The sequence below is a fragment of the Suncus etruscus genome, chromosome 3 (genome assembly GCF_024139225.1).
Source record: "Suncus etruscus isolate mSunEtr1 chromosome 3, mSunEtr1.pri.cur, whole genome shotgun sequence".
Taxonomy (NCBI): domain Eukaryota; kingdom Metazoa; phylum Chordata; class Mammalia; order Eulipotyphla; family Soricidae; genus Suncus; species Suncus etruscus.
Genome location: NC_064850.1, coordinates 66,735,673 through 66,747,313, shown reverse-complemented (window position 1 = coordinate 66,747,313; position 11,641 = coordinate 66,735,673). Strand labels below are relative to the sequence as shown.

The 11,641-nt window shown below is 46.9% G+C and overlaps 1 protein-coding gene across 1 annotated transcript; it reads right to left on the bottom strand.

Annotated features, from left to right (window-relative positions):
- Positions 1–4,631: 4,631 nt before the first annotated feature.
- LOC126004207 (NADH-cytochrome b5 reductase 1) lies at positions 4,632–10,386 on the bottom strand. The gene is made up of 9 exons (XM_049770674.1): positions 10,326–10,386; positions 9,933–10,082; positions 9,715–9,787; positions 8,895–9,001; positions 8,486–8,615; positions 7,799–7,882; positions 6,045–6,130; positions 5,135–5,234; positions 4,632–4,875 (listed from the first exon to the last, which is right to left on the bottom strand). The coding sequence occupies exons 1-9, from the start codon at positions 10,338–10,340 to the stop codon at positions 4,703–4,705; spliced, it is 918 nt and encodes a 305-aa protein (XP_049626631.1). The 5' UTR covers positions 10,341–10,386; the 3' UTR covers positions 4,632–4,702.
- Between the last annotated feature and the right edge of the window lie 1,255 nt (positions 10,387–11,641).

The window sequence follows — 11,641 nt, the reverse complement described above, 5'->3', positions numbered from 1 at the left end:
GGCCCAGGATGGACCCAGGTTCGATTCCCCGCATCATATATGGTCCCCTGAAACTGCCAGGAGCAATTTCTGAGTGCAGAGCCAGGAGTAACCCGCGGGCGCCCGCCGGGTGTGACCCCAAAACAAAACAAAACAAAACAAAACAAAACAAAACAAAAGGACTTCGTGGGAACTGGATCCATCCCTGCAAAGGAATGTTGAGTTTCCTAGGGTCACCTTGTCTCCAGGCCTGGGAATTCTCTACAGCCTACCTACCAAAGTCAATCTTTTCTCTACCTTCAAAATTCTCCTGAAGTCTTTCTTTAGCTTTAGGGTGCTGTCTCTTCTTTGCATACATCTTCGATGTATGTAGCCTGCCTCGTCTTAGATAAGGCTTTTATTCTGGCTCCACTTTTTTCTAGTTAAAAACTACGGGATTTTTTCCTTGCTTAAGAACTCGCAGTTTCAGCTCTTGTCCCCCCACGTTTTGAGTAGAGTGGTGATACCAAGAGTACACTTCTAGGAGACTCTGGGACAGTGTGAGGCCCACCTGAACTCCAGAACACAAAAGAATTGGAAGGATGGGTCTGGTGAGAGCGGTAGGGTGTTTGCCTTGCATGTAACTGACCCAGGATGGACCCGGGTTCAATTCCTGGCATTTTATATGGCCCCCCGAGCCTGCCAGGAGCAATTTCTGAGTGCAGAGCCAGGAGCGCAATGAGGCTCAAAAAAAAAAAAAAAAAAAAAGACAAAATAAATAAATAAATAAACTTAAAAAAAAGGAATTGGAAGGATGGAAAATTTTCAGTTATTCTAGGGGTAGCACATAAACAGTACCGTTCTAAGTACAGAGGAAGTTATTTATGATAATATATGGATGCTTCATGGGGTGATGGAATGCTTTGGTTCTAGCTAAAATCAGGGGTGATTGAGCCCTCCAGACACAGGTAACCTTGCCAGTTTATACCTGAAGTGCATTACTGAACTCTTCCCAAGGACAAAGAACTTATCTGGAGAATGTGAATAAGAGTTTTCTTTCCCTGGATTTTGGCCTGGTTTAAGAGAGGTAATTCAGGCAGATAGGTTCTTAGGATTTCTGGCAAATGACATTTCAGAGATGTTAACAATTTCGTGCTCCAAAATCTGTAGAAATTTCTACTGTTCACAGGTTGATTTGTTTCTTAGAATGGTGATACCAAGTTATTTTCCAGTTGGTTCAAACCTATTCTTTTTTTTTTTTCTTTTAAATAAAAACCTATTCTTGGGCCTTATCTTCCTACTTTGTCCTTCTTTTCTTTCCTTCTTTTCTTTCCTTCATTTCTTTTTTTTTTTTTTTTTTTTTTGGTTTTTGGTCCACACCCATTTGACGCTCAGGGGTTACTCCTGGCTATGTGCTCAGAAATCGCCCCTGGCTTGGGGGGACCATATGGGACGCCCGGGGATCGAACCGCGGTCCGTTCCTTGGTAGCGCTTACAAAGCAGACACCTTATCTCTAGCGCCACCTTCCCGGCCCCCTTTCCTTCATTTCTTTCTTTTCTTTCTTTTCTTTCTTTCTTTCTTTCTTTCTTTCTTTCTTTCTTTCTTTCTTTCTTTCTTTCTTTCTTTCTTTCTTTCTTTCTTTCTTTCTTTCTTTCTTTCTTTCTTTCTTTCTTTCTTCTTTCTTTTTCTTTCTTTTTGTTTTTTGTTTTTTGTTTTTGGGTCACACCCAGCAGCGCTCAGGGGTTACTCCTGGCTCTATGCTCAGAAATCACTCCTGGCAGGCTCAGGAGACCATATGGGATGCCGGGATTTGTACCACCATCCTTCTGCATGAAAGACAAACGCCTTACCTCCATGTTATTTCTTCGGCCCCCTACTCTTTCCTTCTTACATCTTGGACCTCAATAAACTTCTGCTAGTCCTCTGAGTATTTGTCTCATTTCTCCTAAATATATAAACCAACCTCTTAGAAGGGTACCCCTAACTTGTATTTCTATTAAAAGAGGCAAGAAACTAGTTGTAGATTTGGCTTTGGACTAACAACCAGTGGTTTACATTCAGGCTCTGGCAATTTCTGATTTTTGGCATATTTTTTATTATCCTAAAGTTGGATCATACAGTGACTTCTTTGACCAAAATAATAGGTGCATGGCTCATAACACAAAACATTTTCTTCCTTCTCTGAATATTTCCTCTCTCCCCTTCTGTCTTCATATTTTGTTTCTCTGCTATAATATTAATCTTATACACAGTGACCTTTGGGTGGATGTCTTGATCACAATCATATCCTTCGTGTTTAGAACAGTAGTTGGCATGTGTAGGTCCTTAAAACATGTATAATGAGTGATGAGACAGAAACTAGCTGTCTGCTAAAGAAGGAATGAAGGCTAAAGCAAAAGTATAGTGGAAAAAAAAAAAAAAAGTATAGTGGGTTTGACCCCTGCCATACTCCAGCCCTGCCAGAACTAAACATAAGCATTGCTGGGAGTGGCCAAAACCAACTTCTACCAAAAGAGAGTAAGGTGGGAGGGAGAGAATAAAGTTTTCATATGGAAGATTATCTTAGTTGGGCTGTTTCACTGTCTGAACCAAACATTCTAGGCAATATTTTTTGTTTGTTTTTGGGCTACACCAGTGGTGCTCAGGAATTGCTCCTGGCAGGATCAGGGGACCATGTGGGATGCTGGGGATCGAACCCACATTCATCCCAGGTCAGCCATGTGCAAGGCAAATGCCCTACTGCTGTGCTATCACTCCAACCCTAAACAAATTTTTTTTTAAATTTATGGGTTGGATAGATAGTACAACATGTAAGGTGCTTACCTTGCATGTATCAGGCCACCCTGGTACACGTGTATCCATTCACATCCCATATGATCCCCTGAACCCACCAAGTGTGATTTCTGAGTGCAAAGCCAGGAGTAAGCCCTGAGCACTGCCAGTTGTGGCCCCCCAAAAAATAACTTATTTGGATTTTTGGGTCATATCTATTGGTGTTCAAAGGTGTGGTTAGGGGGATCATATGTGATGACAAGGATTAAACCTGAATTGGCAAGGCAAGTGCCCCACCTGCTGTACTATTGCTTGGCTCCCAAGATTTTCCTTTTTCAAGGTGCCATAACTGAGATAGCATCTCCCAGAGCACAATCCCTGATGACATATTTTTTGAGACTGGGGAGATAGTACAGTAATCACAGGGCATTTTCGCAGGTGCTGAGACCACATGGCCCTCTCAGCACTGAAAGGTATTGTTCTGGAGACCCCTGAAACCCTGTGGTGTTCTAGTGATCCTTGCTTGAGCAGGTCCACATTCTTGAAACCCTGCATTGAAACTGTCAAACAAGATTACTTAGTGGCCCCACCCTCCAGCAAAAAATGAAATATTTGACAGAAAAGCACAGAATTTATTGAAGACTCGGCCCAGTGCAGAGATGAATTTTGAAGGTTTCACAAGCCTTTCTTTGTAGGCCACCAGCAAAAGCAATACATTCATTTCATGCAGAAAAACAATGTTGACCTTCCCCGTGAGGCTGATCTTGTTCCCTTCTGAGGCAGACTAACAGTAAAGAAGATCAGGAGGAATCTCACTTGTCCTACCCTGTGAGAAGGGAGGGGCTTGGATCACGTCCTCACACAGAAGGGGTCAGGACAGGTGCTGGGGAGAGGAACCAACAAGTCTGTGCAGCTGCTGCTGTCAGGTTCCTTTTAAAGGATAAGGTCTCAGAGATGGTATTCTGCCTCTCTGCTAGGAGCTCTAAGGACAATCAGGAAGAAGGGTCAAGCAAGGGGAGGAGCAGAGTGACCAAATGCAGTGAGGTGGGGATGGGGGGGCACAGTGGAGAAGGATCCAGCTTAAAAAGCAGCTCTGTGAATTGTTTTTCTCCCTCTTTCCGCCCACTCCTCTGCAGGCCTCCAGAGAGAGGCTACTGGTCTGGCTTTGCTGCAAACAGCTACTGAAATGCTGAGTTTGGTGGCAGCTCATGTTTCAGTACATGGCAAAACTGTGCAAAAGACTCTGGAAGACCTGGGAGAAATTTGGTGCTGGGAAACCCTTCTTCATAAGAAAGCCAGTACAGAAAGCCTTGGAAACACAGTAATAATAACTGCTTAGATCTAAGAACAGCCCAGGCACCATTTATCTTTATAGTCAGCAGTCACTCCAGATTCTGTTTTCTGTGGCTTGAGGACTCTACATGAGCCATTTCCTCTTTCCCCACAATCTGTCTAAGGCTACTTTCACAAGTTTATTCTACCTAAGCTCACACATATGCTGTGGGTTAATACCAGATATTAAGAAATTATCCATGACACAGACTGCTCTTTGGATCATATATCCTGAGTGTGATAGAATCAGCCAGTTTGGGAACAAATGTACTTGCTTCCATTTCTTTGACCTGTGGAAGAGGTTATTCTGTGGGCCTAACCTGACAGACATCTGTACCTCAAATTCACATGTGTTCAGAATGTTGAAATCCTGCTAAGGAACAAATCTAAGATGTTCTCTAAAACTTTTTGGAGTCTAGACCCATGTCACAGATGACAGGTCCCAGAGACATTTGAGAAGACTCCAAAGATGGATTCAACCTGGGACCCCTTCCACAGCTCTTAGGATGCAATGGCTTCATGTATCATCCAGATTCAGCCCCGAAATAAGACAAAAAAGGCCACTATCATCAGAAAAGGCTTATGGCATTTGAATACTGTGTGGGAACAACCATAGAGAATGAAGAAACTATGGGGCACTCAGTAGGTGAAGCGCATCTTTTTCGAATAGCCCAGTTTGTCCAAGTTGGGGTGGCAGGCCAGCTGCACCATTGGGGGTGGCCCGCAGAGCAGAAGCAGGACGTCATCCTTCGGAGCAGGCAGGTGTTCCTGGATCATGTCAGCTGTCACGAAGCCCTTGCTGTAGGCCCAATCTGAAGTAGAAGGGAGAGGAAGGAATGATGTCCCAGACACATAGAGGAGACCCAGACAGGCTCCAGAGTGGGTATATAATTGCAGGCTGCATATAAAACATTCCCTCCCACCACAACTCAAGAAACATATAGCTGAAGGAAAGAGAACAGGCAACTGCTTTGTCCAAGTATTTGCCAATGATAATGTTTCATGGAATTGAGTCATCACAACACCAGGGGTCAGGCCCTGATTGGGGGAAGTTCAGAAATAGAAAGGTACCTTCTGGTGGATGGTCCAGAGTGAACCAGAGCTTCAAGCGGTTAGGATACTGGGCCTGCAGTTCCTCCAAGTCATCCCGAAGGATTATGTCATTTTCAGTCTAAAATTAAAATGAAAAGAGGAAGGAAAACCCTTAGGAACCTTGACATGTACATATGAAGTTTTATGATATAACAGCACTCATACAAGAAGATGAAAGGAATGTTAGTGTATGAGGAATTGAAGGGCTGGAGTGGTAGTACAGGAGGTAGAATGGTTGCCTTTCACATGGCTAACTTAGTTTCTACCTCCAGCATCCCATATGGTCCCTTGAGCCCTGCCAGGAGTAATCCCTGAGCCCAGAGTAAGCCCTTTTAAGTCACACTGGGTATGGTACAAAACAAAAATGTTAGGGGGAACTGGACCAGAGTGATGAAACTTGTCTTGCTTGTGACTGACCCAGATTTGATTCCTTGCACCCTGTATGGTACTCAATCCCCATTATGAATAATACCTGAGTGAAAATCCAGGTGTAAGCCCTGAGTACCACCATTATGCCCCTGCAAAACTCCAAGTAAAATAAAGTTAGGGAAAAAAGCAAAACTTTCATAGGTAGGGTGAGGAGAAGATGAAGGAAACATCTTTGAGCAGGAAGGAACAGAGGCAGAATATTTAACCAAGGAGGCCCAAGTTTCTGTGCTGAGGAATCAGTTCCTTAAATTTTTTTCTTCTCTTGGTTCCTTGGGTGCCAGGGAAGGGGAATGGATCCAGATTGAGGCTCCCTGTTGTGGTAGAAGGTCCTCTACCTTGATTAAGGAATCTTGGGAAGTGGCTAGTAGTAGCACTGAGCCAGTGCCAGACCTTGGGCCATATGTCTCTGCCATGCCCACACCAGAGTTTGAAGTGTCAGGATAGAGCAAAACATACCAACCTGGTTGGCAAAAAGCAGAAAGCACTGAGTGCCATCTTCAGGGTCTTTCAGAATGGCTCGGATCAGCTGCAGCATTGGGGTGATTCCTGCATTGCAGAAAAATCCCTGGTAGTCAAATGGGAGAGCAGCAGTTCTCCCTATCAGATTCCTTTCACCATTTCCTTAACATTCGAATGCTCAAATTTCCCCCACTACATTCCTCAACACTTGTGTTACCAGACTGATGGGTCCTGCATCGCAAACTTACCACAATTCTCAGGTATGAACTCTAGACACAGTCAACATTCGGAATTTTGAAATCCTACTGAGAACAAAGGTTTTCTCTAAAATTTCTCTAGAGTTTAAGAATCAAGAGTCACAAATCACTTCAGAACCTACTGATACGGGTGCTGAAGAGATAGTACAGCAGCTAACATGCTTGCCTAGCATGTGTCCAAACCAGGTTTATCCTCAGAATTCCATGTGGTTCCCTGAGCACTACCAGGAGTGCTTCCTGAGTACAGAGTTAGGAGTAAGTTCTGAGCTCTACTGGGTATAGCTCCATAACAAAAACAAATAGAAACAACAAAGAACCTGCAGAACATTTAAAGATGAAGATCCTGGAACACAGGACCTGCAGGTTAAGTACATAGGCTTTGGGTATTAGGCAGAACTAGAAACTAATCTTTTATTTATCTATTTTTGCTTTTTGGGCCATATCCAGTGGTGCTCAGGGGTTACTCCTGGCTATGTGCTCAGAAATCGCTCCTGGCTTGGGGGACCATATGGGACACCAGGAGCTCAAACTGCGGTCCGTCCTAGGTTAGCTGCATGCAAGGCAGTTTCCAGGGGCCAGATCTTTTTTATTTTTTTTGGTTTTTGGGTCACACCCGGAAGCACTCAGGGGTCACTCCTGGCTCCATGCTCAGAAATTGCTCCTGGCAGGCTCAGGGGACCATATGGGATGCTGGGATTCAAACCACTGTCCTTCTGCATGCAAGGCAAACTCCCTACCTCCATGCTATCTCTCTGGCCCCTGGAAACTAATCTTGACTCTGGCCTATGGAAACCTTTTAACTCTCTAAACCTCCATCTTCTCATTTGTAAATGGGACAGCTAGTAACCATTTCTTTTTTTCTTTTTATTTGGTTTTTGGGTTACACGCGGCAGTGCTCAGGAGTTACTCCTGGCTCTGTGCTCAGAAATCTCTCCTGGGAGGCTTGGGTGATCATATGGGATGCCGGGAATTAAACCGGAGTCCATCCTGGGTTGGATGAGTGCAAGGCAAACACCCTACCGCTATGCTATCTCTCTGGCCCCTGCCCCTCTCTTTTTTAACTCTTAAAATTTGTTTAGTTTATTCTCTACATTGCCACCTAAAATGACTTGATCCATCTACTTTAAGGTATTGGAAGGATCCATTTTATCTATATACTTTATTATATGTTATTTTTAATCTTTATTTAAGCACCATGATTATAAACACGATTATAGTTGGGTTTCAATCATAAACAGAACACCCCCTTCATCAATGCAACATTCCCACCACTAATGCCCCCTTCCCTACATTTTTTCTTTTAAATTAGGGGTTTCTATCTTTTTGAGATTTAACTTTTTGTGTTTTTTACACTCTGATGAACCTTTGCCAGTTAGAAATACCCTCCCATCTTAGCTTTATTTACCAAACCTTTTGAAGAGCAATAAGATGCTTGCACAGTAATGATCAACTGCAATTTGGGGGGAGGGAGTAGAGAATGACCCCATAAATGACATACCTGTTCCTCCCGCAATCATTCCTAGGTTCTTTGCCACTCGGGGTTCTGGAGGTGACTTTTGGGTGGGTTGAATGTTAAAATTCCCTGAGAGGTCAAGTGAAGAGAGGAATGGAAGAAAAATTAATAGTGGGAGTTAAGAAAACAAAGGCAGAATTAAAAAGATGCTCCACACCAATTTAGCAACTGCTATGGAATCCTATCCTGCAGCTTGGGGAGAGGTTTGAGTCGAGTCAATGCTGACAATAATACACGTGAGGGACAATGTAACCAGGCTCGCTGCCCTCTATTATTATTTAACAGTTAGTTCCAGGTCACAGTGAGTCATCAGCTGCTTGTGCCTGAGGAGGGTGACAGGCATGAGGCCACATTGACTCTACTTTTCCAAGTGGAACCACAAAGCACTTGAGGCTTGCTAACACATCTAGTTATTCCCAAGGGCTGAAAGTCTCTACCAAAATGGCAGATATTTGATGATGAGAGGCAGAAAGAGTCACAGCTATCATGCTAAGGACTCAAGTGGAAGGAAACTGATTTGTTCAGGGCTAAAAAATGTGTCTTTGTAAACGAAAGTGCTATGTTGAAAGGAAGGGTAGCTTGGGCCCTTGCAGACAGGCCATGTCCACACAACCACTCTGTGCCCAAGGACTGTGGATAAATAGAAGACAAGTGGGAGGACAGAGGCACTACCTTTCCCAGTGTAAGTGAGTAGGCCACTGGGTCCCCGGAACTCCACCACATCCCCCATCTTCAGGCTATCCAGGTACTGAGACATCTTCCCTCCTTCTGGAAATTTGGGATTCACATCCTTCAGATAGATCTGAGAAGACAGAAGGGAAAGCACATTATATGAGATATCACTAGTTTCAAAGCCCACAGTTAAATGAACCTGGAGAAACTGGGCAGGGATCATATATGCGCTGTCTTCTCAATGCACATGGTTTCTTCCCATGCACAAAGGATATGCATCTGAAGCACATTTGAGGGTTCTTTTTTTTTTTTTTTTTTGCAGCCTTTTTTTGGGGGCTTATGTGTGCTAGGTATGAGTCTTACCACTGAGCACCTAACAGGCCTCTGACTAGGTTAAGGAGCTCCTTACCTTGATGACAAGATCCACATAGCCTTTGTCCTCATCACTGGTGACAGGAGTGTAGGGCCTGATGACCAGGTTGCCGTCAATATTGGCCGAGAGATACACATGTTGGCCTGAGGACCGTGTAAAGGGTCACATGAGAGTAGTCAGGGAATGCACCCCTGCTACCTTCCAGATACCTGGGGAACTTTTCCAGAACAAGGACCTATTGGGCTGGAGCAATAGTACAGCAGGTAAGGCACATGCCTTCACATGGCTAACCTGGGTTTGATCCCTGACATCCCATATGGTCCCCTGAGCCCACAGGTGTGCTTCCTGAGTGAAGAGCCAGGAAGTAACTCCTGAGCACTGCTGGGTGTGGACCAAAAGACCAATAAATAAATAAACAAACCAAAGGTATTAGAACAAAGACCTCTTGCCTACTGGTAGGGTTCCAAGGAGCTACCAGGCAAGGAATTATTTCTTTAAGAACCCAGTTGAATTTCTCATAAATCCCTACTTCATCCCCCAACTCTTCCATTACTGTCTGGACAGGAGTAGAGTAGGTTGACTTGGGGAAAGTTGGTATTGCTTCAGTACTCTATGGGGAACCTATGAGCCGAGCCCTCAGTGAAGGAAGAACGGTGGAAAAGGAGTGTTAGGGACGGTTGGGGATGCAGAAGCCAACCAAGCCCTGTGAGAGCCAGGGACACATCACAGTTCCCAAGACCCAGTGTCAGGTAGGAGAAGGTCAGAGGAGGGGAAAGGGGTATGGAGGCAACAGAGTTTTAGGGACTCGCCCTCTGAAGGTCCCAGGGAAGGAGCCCGCCCCACCCTTTTTCCTTACCCACGGGCAGCCCCAGAATGTGGTCCCGAGTGGGCAGGGCAAAGCGGAATCTCTTGGTGTTGTGGCTTACGGTCTGGAGGAGAATGGATGACACATACAGTTTCACCAGGCAGCTCGGGTGCCGCCCTAGTCCTTCGGGGGTCTCCCACTGATGGCTGTGGCCAGCCCCCAACCCTGGGCCCTCCGCTGTCCGTCCCCCCAGGCCACAAACAACTCACAGTCTTGTCTATGAGTCGCAGCCGGTACTTCTCATTGGGGTCCAGGAGAGTGACCAGCCCGTTTCGGGACCTCCGATAGAAATAGGCTCCCACAGCCACGCCCAAGAGGGTCAGCAGCCCGACCCCCAGGGAGGCCAGCAAGACCGGGCCCTGTGGACGACAGAGGGAGCGAGATCACCGGGCTGCGTGGGGCGATGGATCCTTGCCGGGCGCTCAAGTGGGCCCGGCTGGGACCAACCAGGCCAGCGGGGTGGTAGGTAGGTAACTGGGGCGCAGAGCCCTGGCATCCAGGGCGGGGTCATCAGAGAGCCCAGGGGCCTCAGCTGAGCGCCCCGGGCGAACCTGAAGAGCGCAGTTCCTACCTGCAAGAGACAGGGGCTGAGGTGGGCTCACCTGCTGGCCGCTCATGACCGGGCCTCGAGTCTTCCTCCCTCCGCCGCCCAGTCCGCTGACAGATTCCCACAATGCGCCGCGGGGCGGGCAGAGGCGGGGCCTAGAAGGGCGAGGTAGTGGGCGGGGCCTCGCTCGAGACTCAAGGACCAGTGGGCAGAAGCGCTTGAAGCCCCGCCCTCCATCCACTCGCTGGACCATGGGCAGAGCCTCAGATAACCACGCCCCTTAAACAGCATTGTGGGCGTGGTTTTGATGGCCACGCCCTCCATCTTAGGCTCCCTGGGCGGTGGGCGGAGTCTTTCTAGTCTTGCTCCGCCAGTCGTAGATTCCCTGGACCCGGGCGTTTGCAGCAGCGGCGCAAACCCCACTGGTCATTCATTGCTCACCGTCGCCCCATCCACTGGCCCCAGCACCAGCATTCTGGGCCAGTTGAGCTGACTACGCAGGGTGGAGGCTTCAGGAAAAGTTGAACCCCAATAAATTAGTTGTAAGAGGAAGAGGCCTTGGAAAGAGTTGAGCAGAGATGGACAGTAGACATCTGAGTCACAGACGCGCTCAAAATAGCGGAGGGGAGTAAAGGAATCATTGTGCGCTCACTTAGATTTTTCTTTTTTCTTTATTTATTCTTTGGTTTTAGGGTCATTTCTGGTGACACTCAGGGGTTACTCCTGGCCATGCACTCAGAAGTCGCTCCTGGCAGGCTCGGGGGACCATATGGGATGCCGGGATTCGAACCACCGTTGGTCCTAGGTCGGCTGCTTGCAAGGCAAACGCTCTGCCGCTGTGCTATCTCTCTGGCCCTTGTTTGTTTGTTTTTTGGGGGGCACACCGGTGACGCTCAAGAGTTACTCCTGGCTATGCGCTCAGAAATCGCTCCCGGCTTGGGTGAATCATATGGGATGGTATATGGGATGCCAGGGAATCGAACCGCGGTCCTAGGCTAGCGCGTGCAAGGCACCACCGCACCGGTCCCTCACTCTGATTTTTTCAAACAGGCTTAAACGCAGCAGGATGGAGAGCGGTCATCCCGAGGCGATTTTATTCGGCAGCTCCCTGTGTGTCCGAGTCTGGTTTCTTTCTTTCTTTTTTTTTTTTTTTTGGGGGGGGGGGGCCACACCCGGCGTTGCTCAGGGGTTACTCCTGGCGGTCTGCTCAGAAATAGCTCCTGGCAGGCACGGGAGACCATATGGGACACCGGGATTCGAACCAACCACCTTTGGTCCTGGATCGGCTGCTTGCCAGGCAAACGCCGCTGTGCTATCTCTCTGGGCCCCGAGTCTGGTTTCTTGCCTGGATCTGCAATGCATGCTTTTGTT